Source organism: Cyprinodon tularosa, unplaced genomic scaffold (assembly GCF_016077235.1).
Source record: "Cyprinodon tularosa strain WSP-4 unplaced genomic scaffold, ASM1607723v1 ctg437, whole genome shotgun sequence".
NCBI classification, from domain to species: domain Eukaryota; kingdom Metazoa; phylum Chordata; class Actinopteri; order Cyprinodontiformes; family Cyprinodontidae; genus Cyprinodon; species Cyprinodon tularosa.
This window is the reverse complement of record NW_024039160.1, coordinates 491,208-510,339: the sequence shown is the minus strand read 5'-3', so window position 1 is coordinate 510,339 and position 19,132 is coordinate 491,208. Positions and strand designations below refer to the sequence as shown.

At 40.2% G+C, this 19,132-nt stretch overlaps 1 protein-coding gene across 2 annotated transcripts; it reads left to right on the top strand.

The window, feature by feature from the left end:
- Positions 1 to 531: 531 nt before the first annotated feature.
- Positions 532 to 17,787, top strand: zgc:113263 (uncharacterized protein LOC503753 homolog). Of its 2 annotated transcripts, none has more exons than XM_038299833.1 (24): positions 532 to 893; positions 2,849 to 3,051; positions 3,235 to 3,339; positions 3,451 to 3,546; positions 4,301 to 4,411; positions 6,477 to 6,600; positions 6,717 to 7,158; positions 8,532 to 8,599; positions 8,705 to 8,951; positions 9,036 to 9,214; positions 10,692 to 10,911; positions 10,992 to 11,140; positions 13,079 to 13,170; positions 13,284 to 13,441; positions 13,522 to 13,667; positions 13,978 to 14,233; positions 15,221 to 15,336; positions 15,418 to 15,655; positions 15,731 to 15,867; positions 15,943 to 16,192; positions 16,290 to 16,420; positions 16,589 to 16,838; positions 16,921 to 17,027; positions 17,112 to 17,787. In XM_038299833.1, exons 1-24 carry the CDS (start codon positions 854 to 856, stop codon positions 17,117 to 17,119), a joined length of 3,873 nt encoding a protein of 1,290 aa, XP_038155761.1. In that variant the 5' UTR covers positions 532 to 853; the 3' UTR covers positions 17,120 to 17,787. The 2 variants fall into 2 exon arrangements, with proteins under 2 accessions (XP_038155761.1, XP_038155760.1); XM_038299832.1 differs by having other exon boundaries at positions 16,586 to 16,838.
- The last annotated feature ends 1,345 nt before the right edge of the window (positions 17,788 to 19,132 follow it).

The window sequence follows — 19,132 nt, the reverse complement described above, 5'->3', positions numbered from 1 at the left end:
TTTTTTAATGTTATATTCTGTAGATAAATAAATAATGCTTTCCTTAATCTGTGAATATCCTTTATATTTCCTTCATTTCCCAATATTCCTTTAAGACTCCATTCTTGGCCTGTCCTTTCAAACCATCCTTAATTTCTCTCCTTCGTGTTCATAAGTTTTACAGTTCATCAATATATGTTAAATTACTTTTTCCTCCCTATTAAATATAAATTGTCATTTAAATAGGTGTGACCTGTTGTACTTCTTCCCTTCTGTTTCTCTCATTAATGATTCTATTTAATACTGATTTTTGTACCTTATATAATTTTCAATTTTTCCATTTCTTTACTCTTAATAATTGATTTATCTTCCCCTTTCCCAAAAGGAATTGTTTTGGTTATTGTTCCTTTTAAAGAATTAACTAATTTTTCTGCCTTTTACACCTTTATGTGCAGGAACCCCACATAACCAAATATCACAAACAGAGCTCTCTGGCGCCCTCTTGTGTCATAGCAGCTGAATTGCTTGGTCGATCAGGTCTTCGTCAACCAACGAGGAAAGAGGGTTTGCCATGATCTGGACTGAGGCGGCTGAGACCAGGAACCATTGTTCTGCTCCTAATCCGAGTCCAAGACGAAATTCGCGAGGTTTTTTTTCATGCATCCAGCCAAACCTCACCTCCTTTTCATGGGTTGTCGACCGCAAATGGTTGACACGTTTACAAAAAAAAAATAGGATATATTTATAAAACCTTTTAAGGCTAGCCTTTTTTTTTGTATTTTTTTCCCTCTACTTCTCGTTTTCTGTAGCAACCACAACCCGAGGGCGAGATCCAGGGCCGTGCATTTTTCCCCCCCTTTCGGTCATCTGCTAAATGGAAATAAAACGCGGAGCAGAAAGTGGAAACAGCCGAGGTGCGTGCATCCTCATCATAATAATCCAAATATTCAGCCTTTTGTTTTTGTGCGTGTTTTTGGAGTCCGTGGGCCCCCACTGCTGGACTACATGCTTGCTTTTGTTCAATTCGCTGCTATATCTGTGGATGTTTATTGATGGTGAGGGGAGGTGAATGCTGTTTTATTCCCACCCCTCCTCAGGGCAGGAATCAGTTTGCCTGGATATTTCTGTGCCATATGCTTTCTTAGCATTATTCTGTGTTAGGTTTATTTTTTTCCTCCTGTGCAAAAAGCCCAGCACCCTTATAAAGCCCCGAATACAACAATCTGATGGGTTTTATTGTGCTGCAAGCTTTCATATCATTATTTTACGCATTGTGTGTTTTTATCTATGCTCTGATAGGTGGATCATTTGTTTTCAGGTGGAGGTTGTAGGATCATGAGGAGGGGGTTGCATCTAAGCATCTGTAGCTCTTTGAACTTTTTCCTTTTCTTCATGTTGTGATCAATCATTTCTTATATAGGCAGACCTAGATAAAGTAAAACATGTATTTATATATATAATATTACTTTCTTCTATCCATTTGCTACCTTAGTGAGTTAGAAATTATTTTTATCTCTCTGTTCCAAATGTTTTTCTTCTCAGTCACATTGCATAGAGCACCTCTGCATGGACTTTGACTGAGCCATTCTAACTCATGGTGATCTATACCTTTCCATTCCAGCTCTGGTTGTTTGTTTAAGGTCATTGTCCTGCTGTCTTATAAACCTGTGCTGCAGTTTCAAGTTTGACTTTGATCATTCTTAGCTTCCTAATTACATTTAGGAAACTAAATTCATGCCTATTCTGACATGAATATGCTTTGATTTTATATTATAATAATTGAACTTTATTGATCTCAGATTGGAGAAATTTACCTCTACATTTAACCTGTCCCTTTGGGGAGCAGTGTGCTGCCATTGTCTTGTTCAGAGTGGCAGTTGGGTTTGAACTTACAACCTCAGGATTCCAAGCTCTTTGCCCCAGGGCTGTCAAACCGGTTCCAGATAGGGCTGTGTGGCTGCAGGTTTTCTTTCCAAATAAGCAATCGCACACCAGACTCCATTCATCTCATCAACTGAGTCCGATCTGAACATGATGACTTGATGAGATGAATGGAGTCTGGTGTGCGATTGCTTGGTTGGAAAGAAAACCTGCAGCCACACGGCCCTTTCTGGAACCAGTTTGACACCCCTAGTCCACCACTCCAAATATATATTAGTATATAAACGTATAGCTATGTGTGTCGATGGCCACAGACTCTCCCAGGATTGTTCTTTGTTCAGCTCCCCGTTCCTGGTGAAAACAGCTTAGCCATAGCATGATACTCCCACCACTGTATTTCACTAGGTTGCTAAGGTTCACACTGCATCTGCAGCATATATGTCAAATCAATCATATGTCCAGTGTTTAAATAACAAAGGACTGATCGGATTGCAATAATTGCTCGCTGACTTATTCCATGGGTTACGATCTTGCATTTCTTATGCTAACGGAAAAGTTGCAAGGCACTAAATATTCACACATGATACTAATGACATTGATCAAATCATATTTTAGAGGAAGCAAAGAAATAAATCATTTATTACTGATTGTTGGTGCAATATTTACCAGGATGATGTTAATAGATGCAATGTTAGTTTTCAACTAATCACACTGAAGGCGGATCTGTTGAATTGGGTCTAAATATGAATAAAATGTGTGACCAAACGCTGGTTTTAAGAAAGGCAACATGATTTCTACCAAATACCATCAAATTGTAAGGATCTTTTTTAAGTTGTTAGAAATCAGTGGATTCTATCGGGTATGTTTACATGGAGCCAGTTCACGACAAAAAGCACATCCAACTTATATTTTCTGATATTTAAGCAGCTCTAAAGAAGTCATTGAAGAATTTTTAGGTGTTTGTTTACGTTTTCGTCTTTCTCTCCAGGTAATGATCTCCCAGCCCGTTATCTGCGGCTCCTGGCCCCGCCCTTGCAGCTCCTGTCGGCTGCAGTGTGGCAAGTTGTGCAGCAGGGACTGGTGGATCACTATGGGATGCTAGAAGAGTTTGTTACCATGGTGACGGAGCTGGTCCCAGAGCTGATGAGCTACAGTCAGAGGGCTCAGCTCATCCTTGGCCTCAGGGCCAGGGTCAGTAGTGTTGAAATATGATAGATACTTCATTCATCTTGCTTTGCTTTTCACAAAATATATAATCAGACTTAAATAATTTCTACTATATATTTAAAGCTCCATCTGTATTTATTTTTTTTTATGTTCTGCAATGGATAGCCTTTTAAAAATGGTATGTTTTTGGCTATGTTTTGTAACTAGCTGGTCCTGGAGCTCTGTCGAGGAGATCACCCAGTGGACATGCAGACCATTCAGCCACATCTGGACAGGATAAAAGCTCCTGTCAGCACAGCCAAGGATCACCATGTGAGTAAACTAGGGCTTGGAAAAAGAAAATGTCGGTATTCCTTGTTAGTTGAGTCACATCTGCTTTTTAAAACTAGTTTAAACATTTAATATATGATCTGTTTTTCATAGGTAACTATAAACCAGGTGGAGGAGTCTGAGGTGAACTTTGTTGAGCTGGTTCACTCGTTACTGGAGGATCCCTCTGAGAGGAAATACTTTTTCCAAGTAAGACCTCCTACTATGTTTACTTGTTGGAGGAAGGGGGGTGATTTAACCATTTGATATGCAGGGAATATTAAAGTGAGAATAAAGCTAACTGAACACCAAACAGATGAATGGATATAGCAAATTTTTTCTTTAACGGTAAAATACGCATGTCGTTTGAATATATGCCAATAATCTCTCCAATGCACAGAGCATGCAGCCTGCTGCAGGGCCACGGATCTTACATGCACTCTGCATTCCTCAGACTCATGCACAGATGATTTATTGAGTCCTGCACTGTTAGGACCACATTTATGGGCCCAGAGACAAAGACTAAACACATGGAACACCAAAAATCAGGTGTTTAAAAGACACTATTGGGCTGTAATTAATGCAATTTGAGTTGCAGTTTTTATAGACAACCTGTACCGGTAAATATTCTTATCTGTTAAATCCAGTTTAAATTAGGCAAAGATCTGTGCAGCATTTATGGTGATTGGAAAAATGCCTTGTCCTCATTCTTTTCTACTAATTTCCAGTATCATTGTGTTTACCTAATGCTACAGAACCACTGATGGTGGAGTTTTGGGAGTTTTACTTATTAAAGAAATTGATTTCAATGACATCAATAGTTTCCATTCTTTTAGTTGTGATTGGAGCTTAAAAAAAAACTGAGCTATTGTCGAAATAAAGATAAAAACCTCCCTCGGTAACCATGTTAGCTCTTTTTCCAAAATGGATTCCTCTGTTGACTTGACCCACTTATCTATTGCAGGAGATTTTCCCTGTGTATTTCGGCCCAAAGTATGATGCAGCCCTGGAGATGCTGGTGTGGGAGTTTATATCGAGACTGGAGGAGCTCATGCCTGTTCCCGACTTCACCCAGGTGCTTTGTTGTTTCAGCTCAAGCATGAAAGACATTATTAACCAGTTACATGCTGAAACTAAGCTAAACTTACTATTGAAGAACCAAAGCGTTTTACATCATGTTTGTGTTTCCTTACTTCCAAAATGAGGCTCCTCTAAGGGCTCAGTTGGATCATATCCTTGGTATTGAGGGCTCAGGTGTGATGGAAGGAACTGGGAGCCAATGTCCCAGTAGACTCCCCCTCATGATTCATCCATTTAGAAGAGAGTCTATAGAGAAAATCTCAAACACAAAGCCTATTAGTTAAAACAACAAAGGAAATAACCAACATTGATTGTTCTTTATTATTTTATTTAGGGTATTAAATGTTTAATCAGGTGTTTATCATTTTATTTCATTGGAATAGCACTGAGTTTGCCTAAACCAATCCTATCTAATGCCGTTTTCACACCGGACTAACACCAAAATGTAAAATATCAGTCAGAAGAAAGGCTGTTTGAAACATGCTTCAGCCGGAGACGTCCCAGAATATTTTTGACCCTTCTTAAAGTTCTCATTATGGTAGAAGCCGTCTGCTAGCAGTGGTGTTACATTATCTGTGTCATGTGGTTTCATCTCTCTGAGACGTGTTGATCATCAGAATATTGAATAATGGTTTGAATGTCATGACTTCAACTTACCTTACCATGTCCAAATCTATCCACTAACCTGCTGAGGGTCTTAGATGTGGAGTCGTTCACACACGCCTCCAAATTGCACATACGTACACATATTTATTGAATGTATATTTTTCAGAATAAATTTCCTATAAAAGATTTAATAGTAGTGTTGTAATGACTCAGAAGGTAGGACCCAGAATTCAGGCTAGACGGACAGTGGATTCCTTAAAAGACGTTTATTCAAAGAAAGAGAGAGATGCGGCAGGGGCTAGGGCGTATGAGGCAGGAACGTCTATGGAGAGAAAGGTTAATGACTGCAAAAATCTGACAGAGGTTGATTATGAGCATGCAAAAAACTAACCTGGTTTGACTGTTCAGTCCGTGCCCAGAGAATTATGATAATTGCAGCCTTTTGACTGAACAGACGCAGCGAATGCTGCCCGAGAGTTCCAGACACAGAAGCCTAGAAGGCTGCAGTGCGGACAGGAGATCAGATCTCAGCTAACGAAGGAAGACAGGATAATCCACAGGGCGAAGTCAAGAGGCAGATCCAGGTTCAGGCCACAGAAGAATCCAACAGGAGTCCGAAGACAGGCAGGCAAACTAATCAGATTGAGGCAGGCTGGCCCAAAGGTCCTAATACAGAAACAGATCAGTATCAGACAATCAGAACACTATAGTAATGGCAGAGAACTCTCAACACCAAAGGCTCAAGAATAATCCGGTACTGATGGCTGGAAAACAGGCAGTTTAAATAGGAACCCGGAACAGGTGGATCTGATGAGTGACGAGGAATAGGGCAGAGCTGGACAGGTGAATGAAATGAGCAATCAAGCCAGGAATCAGCACCTGAATGATGACAAGTGTCATGTTTTGCATTGATAGGGAAGAAAAATAATTATTTTGCCAACGGGATTTATGTTGTAAATGATTTATATTTAAAACACAAAACTGCTACCTTTTTAGTAATTGTTTAAAATAATTTAACCTGTGTGCATTATTCGTTAAATATGGCATTAACAAAAACTGATAGTTGAGATTCAAAAACTAGAGACTCTAAATACAAATAAAAATCCCACCCCCTATTTCTACATTACATAATTTCACTACAATAATGACATTAATTGGTCTTTTTATAAGTGATATTTCACTAAGCCTTTATTGTTTTTATATCTAATATTTTTATATTAAGTTTTGCACTGTTTTAAATTGTTATCATTGTTTTCAATGATCATGATTATAATTGTAATCCTTAATGTGTATATTTTAATTAAGAATATTGCTGATATTGTTTTTGCACATCTTTTACATCATGAAAGCTGTAAAGGAATGTATATCCAATGTGAAAGCTAATTGTTTAAAAAATAAAATAAAAAGAATAATGAATAACTTACTGAATGTACTGACCCAGTCTCTCTTCTCAGTTGGCAGCTTTGCTGAAAGACGCTCCGTCATTTCTTGACGACTGTTTACGATCATTTTTCCCACCAGAGGACATGAAGGCTGTTCTTGATCACCACAGGAGCCTTGGTCATTTTGAAGAAAAGGGTATGATTTCATCTTTCTAAGGATAAAACACTCAAAATGCAACCAAACTTTGGTCGTACACTGACAACCATTTCTTCTATCTAAATCAGCCATTATTATTTTTTATTTTTTTGCAGATCCGAGTCTTTTACCAATGGATGACTGCATCCTCTCGTCCCTCTCACTGCCTCCCGGGACCAGACCTGTTATAAACGCCACCTCTCAGTCTCCTGCTCCACCTAAAGACTCACCCACCCCTATCAACACCAGCAGCCAGGAAAGAACAAGCATAAGGGCATCTGACACGCTGAGACAGAAACTGAGAGAGGAACGAGAATCCGGTGCTTGGCAGCTGCAGGCCAGGAACATGAACATTTCTCAGGAACGGAAAATGCAGAGCTCATCACAGCCTTGCAACGAAACCATTGACCTCACTATATCCAACGAAGGCGCTGACTCTGAGTCAGAGGCCAGCGAGAGCACCCCTAGCTTACTGGGCTCTCACAGTGCAAGGAAGAGGAAGCTGAGTGGAGGCGCGGAGGTTCCCATGAAGCAGAGTGCAGAGGCTTCAGCCATTGTGTAAGATAAACAGCTTAATAATAAAGCCGCTTCTTAACGATTAATACATCAGATTCTTAAAATGTATACCTTGGAAACTCAAGGGAGTCTGGCTGCAGACCTGCACTTTCAGGACCCTTCATTGTAGACCGGCAAGATGGAGTCTCCTGCACTGTCAGGACCCTCCATTGTAGACCGGCAAAATGGAGTCTCCTGCACTGTCAGGACCGGAAGTTTATTGTAGAAGTTGTGCCCCGAAGCCATGGGGAATAGCACGCAACACGTGTTTGCTGCCAGATTAGATTTTATGACAGTTGTTAAATATGGAAGTTAGATCCCCCTGAAGGCTGCTGCGCCTCAGAACTTCCTTTCGGTTCTTTTCCTGGGAGCAAATTATTTACTACTCTTAACTCAAACTGAGTAAAACCATATAAAAAAGGACTAAAACAGGAGTAAAAAAGTAACAGAGTTTATTCCAGGTCAGGTCGTTACAGGACAGAGAAATTGCTTGGAGTCGGCACAGCTATGGGCTCAAAAAGCGTCAGCCAGCGTCCGGCAAAGATTGAGCCCCAAACAAAGTAATCTCCTCCTTCTTATACCTCCATGTGTTGCATCAGGTGGATGCTTAACTCTCCGTATCAGAAACTGACGCGCCATCCATGCCTCGACCTTTATGCATCTTGCCTCTTTACCCCAGGATTACACCTAGCTCTCCTTTATCAGTCCGGCTCCAAGATGTGCCCATATCCTGTGTATTTTTAAAGACATGGAGGCTGTCCTGATTAGATGACCTCCGTACACACAGTGACATCCACCATGTGAAGGAAGGCCTTCTACTCTGTCTAATATGGCTAACAAAGTAACAATGCACATGGTGTATAAATAATAAACCTAACACAGTGTTAAAATGAGCATAGGAGCAGGTTAAATTATACAGTAAGCAAAAATCCTCATAGGACAGCCAACGTCATTGTCGTTAAGAACATTTCTTATAGACCAAATGTCCTTTTTCCATCCAGCGATCCAAATACAGGGACTTATGTCTATGTAGCACATATCTATTATTGGAGTTAGGTGGGGAGTAAAATTGTGCGTGTAGATACATTTCAGGCATAACAACACATGTTTTTCAAAGGAAGCTAGCTCTACGGGGAGGTTGTTGACACTAGCTTTTACTTCGGAAAGACTTCGAATAAACTTCCGGTTCCAACAGCGCAGGAGACCTCACAGTGCAGCTCTGGGCGCTGACAGTGTAGGCCTGCAGCCCGACCTCTCTGAAAACTTTATTTTTTTTTGTTCAGTCAAAGAAAAAAAAAATTTACCTTTTTTTTTTTTACTCATTATTCCATGATTTGTAGTTACTTAACTGGATTTAATTGTACCCTCTTTTGCAGAAATTCCTCAGTGGATGATGAGAATTCAGGTGAATCTCCTCTGATCTCTATATGGGGAGAATATACAGGTTTGTTCTTTTTCATGTACGTAGCATCTATCTATCTGTCTGTCTGTCTGTCTGTCTGTCTGTCTATCTTTCAACTATTTAATAAGCTTATGTGTCTAATTTTAGACTCTCAGGAACGTCCTTTCCCAGTTCTTATGGACTCAAAGGTTCCCTGGTCAGATGAAGAGACGCTCCATCTGCTTGACATCTGGGGGAAGGATTCGGTGCAGCAAGCCTTGAAGGGCTGCTTAAAGAACCGCCACATATTCACTCAAATCGCGCAGAAGATGGCCGAGAGGGGCTACATGAGAACCGTGGAGCAGTGCCAGACGAGGATCAAACGGCTGAAGAAATGCTTCCGCCAGAGCCTTAAGTAACACTGCTCTTTAATTTAGGAAGCATTGGACAAGGCATCGGTAATCCGTATTAAAAATGCTTGTTTTCTATTTTCCATTAGAGGGAACTCGAGGCCAGACCACAAATTTTATTCGAAGCTTGAGCAGATTATCGGCTCGTCGTCTGCCTCGTCTGTTCCTGAGATAACCTATGATGTCGAGGAAGTCATAGATGATGACGAGACCCAAGACGGGGAGGAAGACCTTCAGTTTGTCGCACACTCTGGCCAGCTGGAAATTGGTAACATATTGCAATAATTTGACAAATAAATCTAACTGAATTTGCATTATTTCTATTAGTATACACCTTTATCCTTTATGCAAACTACTGTGAAATCTACATACCGGTAGCTTGCTTTTATAAAACAGAACTGAATCACTCTAAACACACAGTTCTTATGGTGTAACATGGTGGTGGCAGCGTCATGCTTTGGAGAGGCTTTTCCTCATCAAGCATAGGCTGCCTGCCAAGGGCTAATGGTAAGATTGATAGAGCTAAAAAGATAATCTCCTTTCTTTCTGACATACTTGCGCCATTTATAACGAAAGAACATAAGTCTCCATCAAGACTTGATCAGATGTGAATGTAAAGGACCAAACTTTCATCTTTATAAATAAAGAGTCTTTATTGTCTTTATAGATCATTCAGATTAGAAAAAAATGACTTAGAAATTAGCTTTCTTAGAGGACCCCCTTAAGAATCTGAATCTCCTTGGTCTTACTGGCATTATATGAGACTGGATGTCTTATCTGTAGGGGTCTCATCACAGGCTGCATTTTGCATATCCGTTACAAAAAAGCACAGTTTTATAATTGCTGCGATTCCATTAGAAAAGATATACAATTAAAATAACTGTGGAATTAGTTTGTTTGAGTGGTAACTCGTCATCCTCTCTTTTTAGCCAGTTGTTGATCGCAACTTTTGCATAAAAAAAAAAAAAAATTCTGTCACGCTTTCCCTGTTTTTTATAATGGTGTTCAGCAAGCATATATAGGCTTATGTAAAGGGAGGGAAGAGGGCCGGGCTGAGAATACAACCCTGAAGTATGCCAGTGTTTTTAGCATCAGAGGGCAGAAGTTTTCCTATGCCTGTTGGTGAGGAAGTCTGATCCTTGAACAAAGTTCAGAAACAGCACTGCATTGGGGTGCTGCAAAGCCGTGTGAAGTGCCAACGACACGGCATCGTCTTTGAACGATTTTCCTTCTAAGTGGGGTCAGAGCAACAGAACAGTAAGCCTCCCTTCAGTCCAAACCTGAGTGGTTCTGATCATGGGTTTGTAGGCAGTGATCAGGTCCAACATTCCAGTGTGAAGAGCTGTTGCAGCCTTGGATGCTCCAGGAATGCTACTGTTAACCTGATCTAGAAAACTATGGGCTCTGGAAGGAAACTTTATGAATAAGGAGAGCACAGCTTTTTATCCTGATTGGTTAAAATTTTCAGCCACAATCACAGCCACCTCTGGATTAGCATCTGTTTCCCTGCTGACGAATCTGTCCAGCTCCTCCAGTTTAAATCAAAGATTCTGATTGTGAACGTATGGGAAAAACCTCCACCTTCCCTCCAGCTTTAGTCCTGCCAGCCTAAAACAGATATATCTGTATAAAGTTTTTGGTATGCACGTTGTTGATCATTACATATGGCACAGTTGCAGATTACATTAAAGTATATAAGTGTATGCTACACAGCAGTTTTATTCTGACCTCTTGTGTTATTTTAGGAACTCGAAGCGTGCCATGGACAGACATGGAGACTTTAGCCCTCATAAATATATGGAGAGCTGACAAAATGCAGCAGGAGCTCAGAGGGAATCGAACCGGACACATATTCTCCATCATATCCAGCAAGATGGCTGCCTTGGGCTTTTCCCGCACGCCGGAGCAATGCCAGACAAGGCTGAAAAGACTCAAATCCAGCTTCAGGCAGTGCTACCAGAACAAGTACGTATATATCAGGACATAAAAAAGGAAATTTTCATGATATTTAAATATATTTTTCTTCTTTTCCTTTCTTTTTTAAGTTTGAAGGGACATGAGCAAGTTCAGTGCAAGTTTTACAACGAGCTTGGAAGCATTTTAGTGAAGGACTTCCGGTCGATGATGCAGCTGGATGACATATCAGTGAAGGATGATGACGGCGACTTCCCCTCCTACAGTCACCAGAAAATCGGTAAAATCTTTGTAAAATTCTTCAAATAGTCAAATAAAGAAGGTCTATGTGTGCAGAAGAAGCCTGCCACTTTTTGTTTATCTGTTTTGCTGTCATTAAATTCAGCCTGTTCATTTTTTGTGAATTATCAGGTAAGAATGAAAGGTTTGTAAGCACAGTATATCGGCTCTTCTTCTATGGGTTACTTTGGATGTCTTTTCAGCTTTCTGTGAATTCCTCGGTAATAGTTCTCTTATCTGTTGTAGAAAGGTGTCAGATCACGTTGATCTTTTTGGGAAAAGTGAGTATATCCTGTTTGGTGATGGAAGCTAACAAGCTAAGCAGCCTTTAACCATCAGCTGATTGTGAGTCTGGATGATTGTGAGACCTCAGAGTTACAGGAATATAGCAGGGCTATATAATATTAATGCTGTTTGGCTGAACGAAACGGCACCAGATTTAACTTTAACTTTCCTTCTCATTAGTTCTTGATTTATATTGTTCAATCAGTGAAGGATGCCTTGCTTGCCTACTTCATCGTATCAGACAGATCCTACTTTAGTAATTCTTTGTGCACGTCTGTTAGTAAATAGGTCTAAGTTGGGCATTAGAAGCCAAATTCAGGTTTCCTGGTTTTCTTCAGTTAATTTATACCTTTTTTTTTTTTTTTTTTACTTGATTCAATAAAAGAGTAAATCTGGACTAGAAAAAAGTTAGGATTGGGGTTTATTGTAGCTTTCCTCATCTTGTCAAGACTACGGATCCTACAGTTGTTATCTCTTATCTTGTTATATGGATTGTTTCTGCAGCCCGATCCCATCCTCCTCATGCAGGTGGCCTTCGGTAATCCCAGGATAGTTGTTCTTCATCTGCTGGCTTGGATACATGCATATTTTTATCACATGCACATTTTTATCACATGCATATTTTTATCCTGTGCGGGCAGTGCCTTTATTTTTATTTACTTTTATTTATTTTAGTTATTTTATCTTTTTGTGCAGCACTTTGGAAACCTTGTGTTTATTTAAACCGTGCTATATAAATAAAGTGGATTGGATTGGATAATCCTGGAGCTGATTCATAAGAACAACCCAGAGAAGAGTTGTCTGATAGTTTGACCTCTGACCTCTTCACCCCCAGCCTTATTTTTATTAGAGAACCAAAGTTTCCTTATTGGAAAAATTTTTTCGAACAGAACAGCCAATTAAAGAACAATTCAAATACGTTTATCTTTTTAGATTCAGGCCATTATTTGCTTACATAAGGCCGTCCTACGTCCTCGTCCCCATTTTCACTTGAAAAACATTTCAAATCTTCTTTTGGAAAGTGAACTTGTATAAGCGATGCAAACAGCAACTTTAAAACCGACCATGCACGATGAGAAATGGGCTCTTGCACGCACTTAATAGACGTCCCTTCTCAGGAGTGGGTACAGGGTTGTGCATGTGCATTTTATTTAATTTTTTTAAGTGGAGAGGGTAAGTCTTTTCAAAAATTTGCAAAAATCCTCCACTATACCTTTAAAATGCAGTCTCAGTAAAACTGTTAAACATTTCTTTAATTTGCATTAATGCAGCTTAATTAAATCTTTAGTTTGGTTTATTGTGTACCAAACTGAAGTTTTTCTTAAAGTCTGGTGTTTTGTCTCAGTAGTAACATCACTAACCTTAGATTCCAGCTTTATCTAACAGTAAGCTTAGTGTTCAGCCCTTGGAATATTTTGGGAAATATTCTGGCCAGTCTGCATTTTTTCCCCCCCTCTGGAATTTGCTGGGACTCTCTACTCCTGGGAAGAATGTCAACAGTGTCCCCCCTTCTGAATAGTCTTTCTCCCTGTAGGCCAATTGACTGCAAGTTAATTTCTAACTGGAACATTTAACCTGTTACATTCCCGCCTGAGAGATGCAGCTGTGGAAATATGTGTTGCTAATAATCCCAGGTTATTGTTTGTGTCTCCAGAGTCTGCTGTGGGAGTTCAGGAGGACCGGAAGAAAGTGCCATGGTCCGACAAAGAGACCATCATCCTGCTGGAGGTCTGGGGTGACCCACAGGTAGAGCAACCTACCAGCCTCTCTGTTAACTCATCTAAACCCTTTGTTTTACTATTTGTATATCTTCAGATGCTTTTAAGCCATATTAAAAACATAAGTACTTGAATTTTCAGATGCAGCAGTGTCTGAGGCGCTACCCGCACAACGGACACATCTTTACGGAGGTATCGGAGAAGCTCAACGCTAACGGATACTCCCGCACCCCGGAGCAGTGCCACACCAGGATCAAACGGCTGAAAACGGCCTATCGCCAGTGTAAAGAGAACATGAGGTGAAAAGCAAATCAAATAATTTCGATTCTTTGGGTTTCTCTCAAGCCCTGTGCCTCATAAACTTGCTTTGTGTCTGCAGCTCATCTGGGACGGACCGAGTCGACTTTAAATTCTATGATCTGCTGGAACAGATTCTGGAAAAGCAGCCATCAACGTCGTCCGCCATCGTAACGGACTCTATTGAAATATCGGAAGACTCCAATGGAGAATCGGGAACAGAAAGAGGTGGGAAAATGAAAAAAATCATAACTAATGCATTGACTTTTTATGTAAAATTAGATTTTTTTTATTGATTTTGGATGAAATGTGTCAAATTCAAATATTTTTTTTTCATACTTTAGCTCTATCAGTAGTTTTATATCAATAAAATTGCATAAACTTGTATAATTTTTTTAAATTGTGATTCAGTTTTTTGTAACATTTTTTACTTCAAGTTTTCATAATTCCTTCAATTTATATTAGGTTCATTTTATTCTGTTTGCTTTCATTGGGTCATCCATTCATGTTAAAACAATCTCTACCTGTTTTGCATCAGATGGAGAGACCCACGAAGTATCATCAGAAAAACCAGCATCCAGCACATGGTCAGACGAGGAGACCCTGGGTCTTATCGAGATCTGGGGTGAAGAGGACATCCAGCGAGCTCTGAGGGGCTTCATCCATAACGGGCACGTTTACGCCGAGATCTCAGAGAGGATGCATGACCTCGGCTTCTCCAGAACCTCGGAGCAATGCCGCTCCAAAGTAAAATCACTGAGAATCAACTTCCGGCAGTGCTACGACAGGAAGAAGTGAGATTTTTCTCCTATCAGGTTCTCCTTTCCGGGATCATACTCTACTCCAGATTCCAGACCTTTCTGGTCTCAATTTTCGAAAGTTTTTATTACATTACATATTACATTAGTTGTTATATATTGTTACTTAAAATCCGCAAACAGAAACCTTTGCCATGGCTCTGTAAAAAATATCTCTAGAGTTTTTGCTTTAGCTTTGGAAGCTGGAAAAACTACAAGCAAAAGTCAGAAAATGACTTAGACTCAACTTTATTTATCCCTTGGGATTACTCCTTTAGATAAATTCTGGTTCTAGTCGATTTTTATAAAGTACAAAGAGTTAAAGCAAGATGCAATTAAAGATAAAAATACAAAAGACAATATAAAAAGAGTGTATATAGTAAAAAAGAGGATAAAAAAGTAGTTTTGTCCTGGAATACGTTTCCTTTAGATGTAAAAATAAGAGCTAAAGAAACACTAAACAGTAGTTGACTTGGATTATTGCACTTGTCCTGCAGAGATGTACTGACCTTATAAATAAGTAAAAAATTAAACGGACTACACAGAACTTGGCAGGTGTTAGGGTGAAGAATATTGCATGTGAGTGACAATAGGTAATGTCTTGCAATAGACGTCCAAAGAGGGAGGTACTGACCCTTGTACCTCTTCTTAGGACAGAAAAAGGAAAAGCATTAAAGAAACGGAGGAAATTAAAACACAAAAAAATATGGAAATAAATTACCTCAAGCGAGGTAGAATATTGCTGACATGGATGGATAGGATAGAAGAAATGAAAGAAGGATACAAGGATTTAATAGAAGGGACAACAAACTGGGGGGAAAAAGAAAATAAGGCGAAAATGTAAAGGATGGCCAAAGGAAAGAAGAAGGAAGGAACTTTTCTACAGTAAATCCAAATGCATCTAGATCTAGAATAATGCTTTCTAGGCCGCAAGGAAATATTGTCATCCTAGATATCTAAAGCTAAATAATGTCCCTCTTATAGGAGCGGAAGAAAAACAGATTACAAGTTTTATCATCAGCTGGAACAAATCCTGGGACCGGAGGCCATAAACATTGATGAGTATGATGACCGGGAAGAACACGCTGAAATGGATCCAGGTACCATTTCTAAACGTTCGCACTTTCTCTTTTCTTCAGAACAGCTTTAATGTTCCTTGTCTTTGGATCGCTTGTCTGCAGGAGGTGCAGATGAACAGACAAACACGGCGTGGACCGAGGAGGAGACGGTCGCTCTCGTCGAGGTGTGGGCCGCTGATGACGTGCAGCACAGCCTGAAGACCTCCATGCGTAACGGGCACGTGTACGCCGACATATCCGAGAAGCTGGCCTCCCTCGGCTACCTGAGGACGGCGGAGCAGTGCCAGCTGAGGATCAAGAGGCTTAAGAAGACCTATAGGCGCTTCTGCAACAATCGGAGGTACGCCAATCAGTCGTGGTTTTTAACTACATGTTTTAATTTTCCCACTTTTTAAAAGGAATTCCTGTTTTCCAGAAACGGAGGGAGGCCAACAGTGTTTCGGTACTTCAACCTTCTTGCTCCGGTGCTCGGTGATGATTTGGCGTTTTCCGGTGTAGACGGTTCTACAGCCGATACCTTAGGACCTCTAACGGACCACGATCCTGTCATGTGTACGTATAAACACGAGGAAATATTCCTGTTGGAATATTACATACACTAGTGACTATCTTTTTTTCCCATTTTAGACGATCAGCCCTCAACCAGCCACCTCCTGACTGACATGAGCAGAAAGACACCCTGGTCTGATCAGGAAACCCGCACCCTGCTGGAGATCTGGGGCGAGGACAGCGTCCAGCTCACCTTGAGAGGATGTCTGAAGAACCGACACGTGTTTGAGTACATCTCTGAGAAGCTAAGCAACCACGGCTTCATAAGGACCACCGAGCAGTGCTACACCCGCATGAAGCGCCTTAAATACAGCTTCGTCCATGAAAAGTGAGTCACGACTAAACAATAACCACGTGCTAATCCTTTGATGGGTATTTTATTCCATCAATAACCGTTTAAAATAAAACTTTTCTATTGAATCCAGGGAAGAATTCAAATTCTTCAATGAAATGGACAAGGTTTTCAGAAAGGAGATAAACATGGACGAGTCTGTTGTCAACCCGTTTATTGTAGATGAATCAGATGACTTCACACCTGAAGTCCACCAAATGAAAGGTAAGACTTTAAGGTATTAATGATAATAAGGGTTTAATATTTTGTGAGAAGCAGTTTTTCTTTTTCACAGAAGGTTAATCTACTGTTTTCAGTAAAATATGAGATATTTTAGTAAGGTAATGCATCATCGATATGGTCTTATCAACGTGTTGTCTTCTTACCCAGTAGCTTCTGGTAACCACTGGCTGGCCGACAGCTCTAAGATGGCCTGGGGGGACAGCGAGACTGAGGCCCTGCTGGAAATCTGGGGCAGTGCAGAGATCCAGGAGAACCTGAAGGGCGGCAACAAGAACAAAAGCATCTATAAGCAGATCTCTCAGGTCATGGCCAGCCAGGGCTACCTGCGCTCTCCTGAACAGTGTCAGTCCAGGGTAAAGAGGCTGAGAGCCAACTTCCGACAATTCCTGGAGGGACGACAGTAAGCGCAGCTAAAATCCGCAACACTTATCCTCTGAGCGTCTTTTACTCTTCATAATTGCTGCTTCCTTTCTTGTTTTCAGAGGGGATAAACAGGAGTGCAAGTTTTTTGAGAAGTTGGTTCAGATTTTCGGCACCAAGTACGTGATGAGCTCCGATTCGTTGGCTGATGATACGCCTGAAGTCATAGGTACCACTCATGCACATTGCCTTTATAGCATTGCTTTACATCCAGCAGCTTTTTAAAATATCTTCTGGTTTTCGTCTTTTGCAGAGTCTTAAAATCCTTCCTCTCCATGGTGACGATGCAGCAGCTGCAGAGGAACTGAGACACTAAAGCTGAAGTCTTCACTGTTACCACAGAAAAGCTCTCTGTAGATACTTTAAATACTTTGACATTCTTTAGAGGCAGACCTTGTTCAGGCTGACATCGTCTGTAGGTGTGTATGTGTGTATGTATGTGTGCGTGTCCCTCCTCTTGAGTGTCTTGTGATGAATAAAAACCAGAGCCATGACACGAGGCGCTCAGGACTCGGAGGGGAAGGCGGACGCAGCGCTCCTCTGCGAGAACAAGTTTTTTGTAGTTATTCATTTTTACTTGAACCTAAAGAGACTGAATCGAAGCACACGTGAGTTAAAGACACAGCGCAGCCCTTACTGTTACCACAGACTTGCTTTTTAATCTCGGTCTTCATCCCGTTGCATCGCCCTACACTTGTTTATCCAGTCCTATCGTCCAATGTGCTTACAATGAAAAATATCCAAGTCTCCTCTTCTGTACCCAGTGTGAGTTAACTTTGTCCAGAATTTTATTTATTTAACTTATATATGTATTTTATAGTTTTCCAGTTCGTGTCGCCAAACCTTATTGCAGTAAATTTGTGCCACAAAATGTCAACGTTTTTTCATATCCATTAAAAGCAAACATGTATTGCCTGATTGTGGGTTCATTGTGCGAGTTGATCTCTTTATTCAGGGTTAATGTCCAATTAGGAAAACTTTAAAACCTTTAAAGTTGTATTAGGTTTATATAAATATTTCTTTACTCGTTTTCATGTATTTTGTTTTCCAATTGATGTATTTATCACTCTGTTTGCCATACAACTTTCCTCTCTTCCTTCAGGTCCTTTTGTTTTTTAATAGATTTTAGCCGCCATTACATCAAACAGGAAACAGACCCTTACGCTCCGCATAGTGAGCACCTGCTCTATCCGTAGACAATTCTTCTTCCTCTTTTCATTATTTTTGTCTAATTTAATGTTTTCTTCTTCTGATTCTTTAATAATTTATGTCACCCATTTCATTCCCTCCATTTTTTTCTCTAAGCTGGTGATGCTAGTTAGCAGAAATTATCCCTTGTAGTGGTTTGTGCTACATTAGGTCTAAGGAGCGTCTGACTGAACTCCTTGTTTTTTTTATTAGCATTCTGGGACGAGGGTGTTTAGGAACTCTACCAAAATCAGAACCAGCTTTCTTTGTCAGCCTGTCTCTGGCTTTTCTCCTGCTTCTCCAGCAGATGACGTCAGAACAGATTATAATCTCTTTAGTGCTTTCCTGCTGCCTCTCCAATGGAGCCTGTTGTCCAGGTGAACACTGATCTCCACCTCCTGATGGAAACGATGTTTGAAATTTATCATCATCCCTATTGATGCATCACATTCAAGATGAGGTGATTGCTCCCACACAATGCCACAGTGTATTATTACACCTGAAACTACACTTATCAGCTCTTAAATAAATGGTATTTTGCAAAAACATGATGCAGAGTGAAACCATGAAACATTAAAATAATCTATTTAGATATTTAAGGTGTATGCATTTGGTAAAGTTAAAGGGAGTCTATTTATTTACTAACTCTTGCTTGCCTTTTATTTTATCTTTAATTTTTCCAACCTGGCACTTTTGCAGATGGATATTAGAGCTTTATTTCGGTGCACAGGGTGGAACAACTGTGCATGAGATGCAAAAAGAAAGGTGAAACTATTACTTTTAGTGGCAGATGTAGTAGGAATATAAAATACCAATGGTTGCATCATAAAATCATTTTATCTGCAGGCAGCGAAGATAGCGTCCCATATCCTGCTGCTGATTCTGCAGGTCAAGCTTAGAGTCTGAAGACCTGCTGAGCTGAGCTTAGTGGAAGGTAGGTGGACTCTCTAAAGTAGGTGAAAGAAATGTATTCATCAAAGCCATACATGTATAAAAAATGTAGACCGCCTTGCAAAAGTGTTGATAATTTTTTTTTTTTTAAAAGAACATAAATACTTTCCAAAACATATTTTTTTCCCTTAGCAG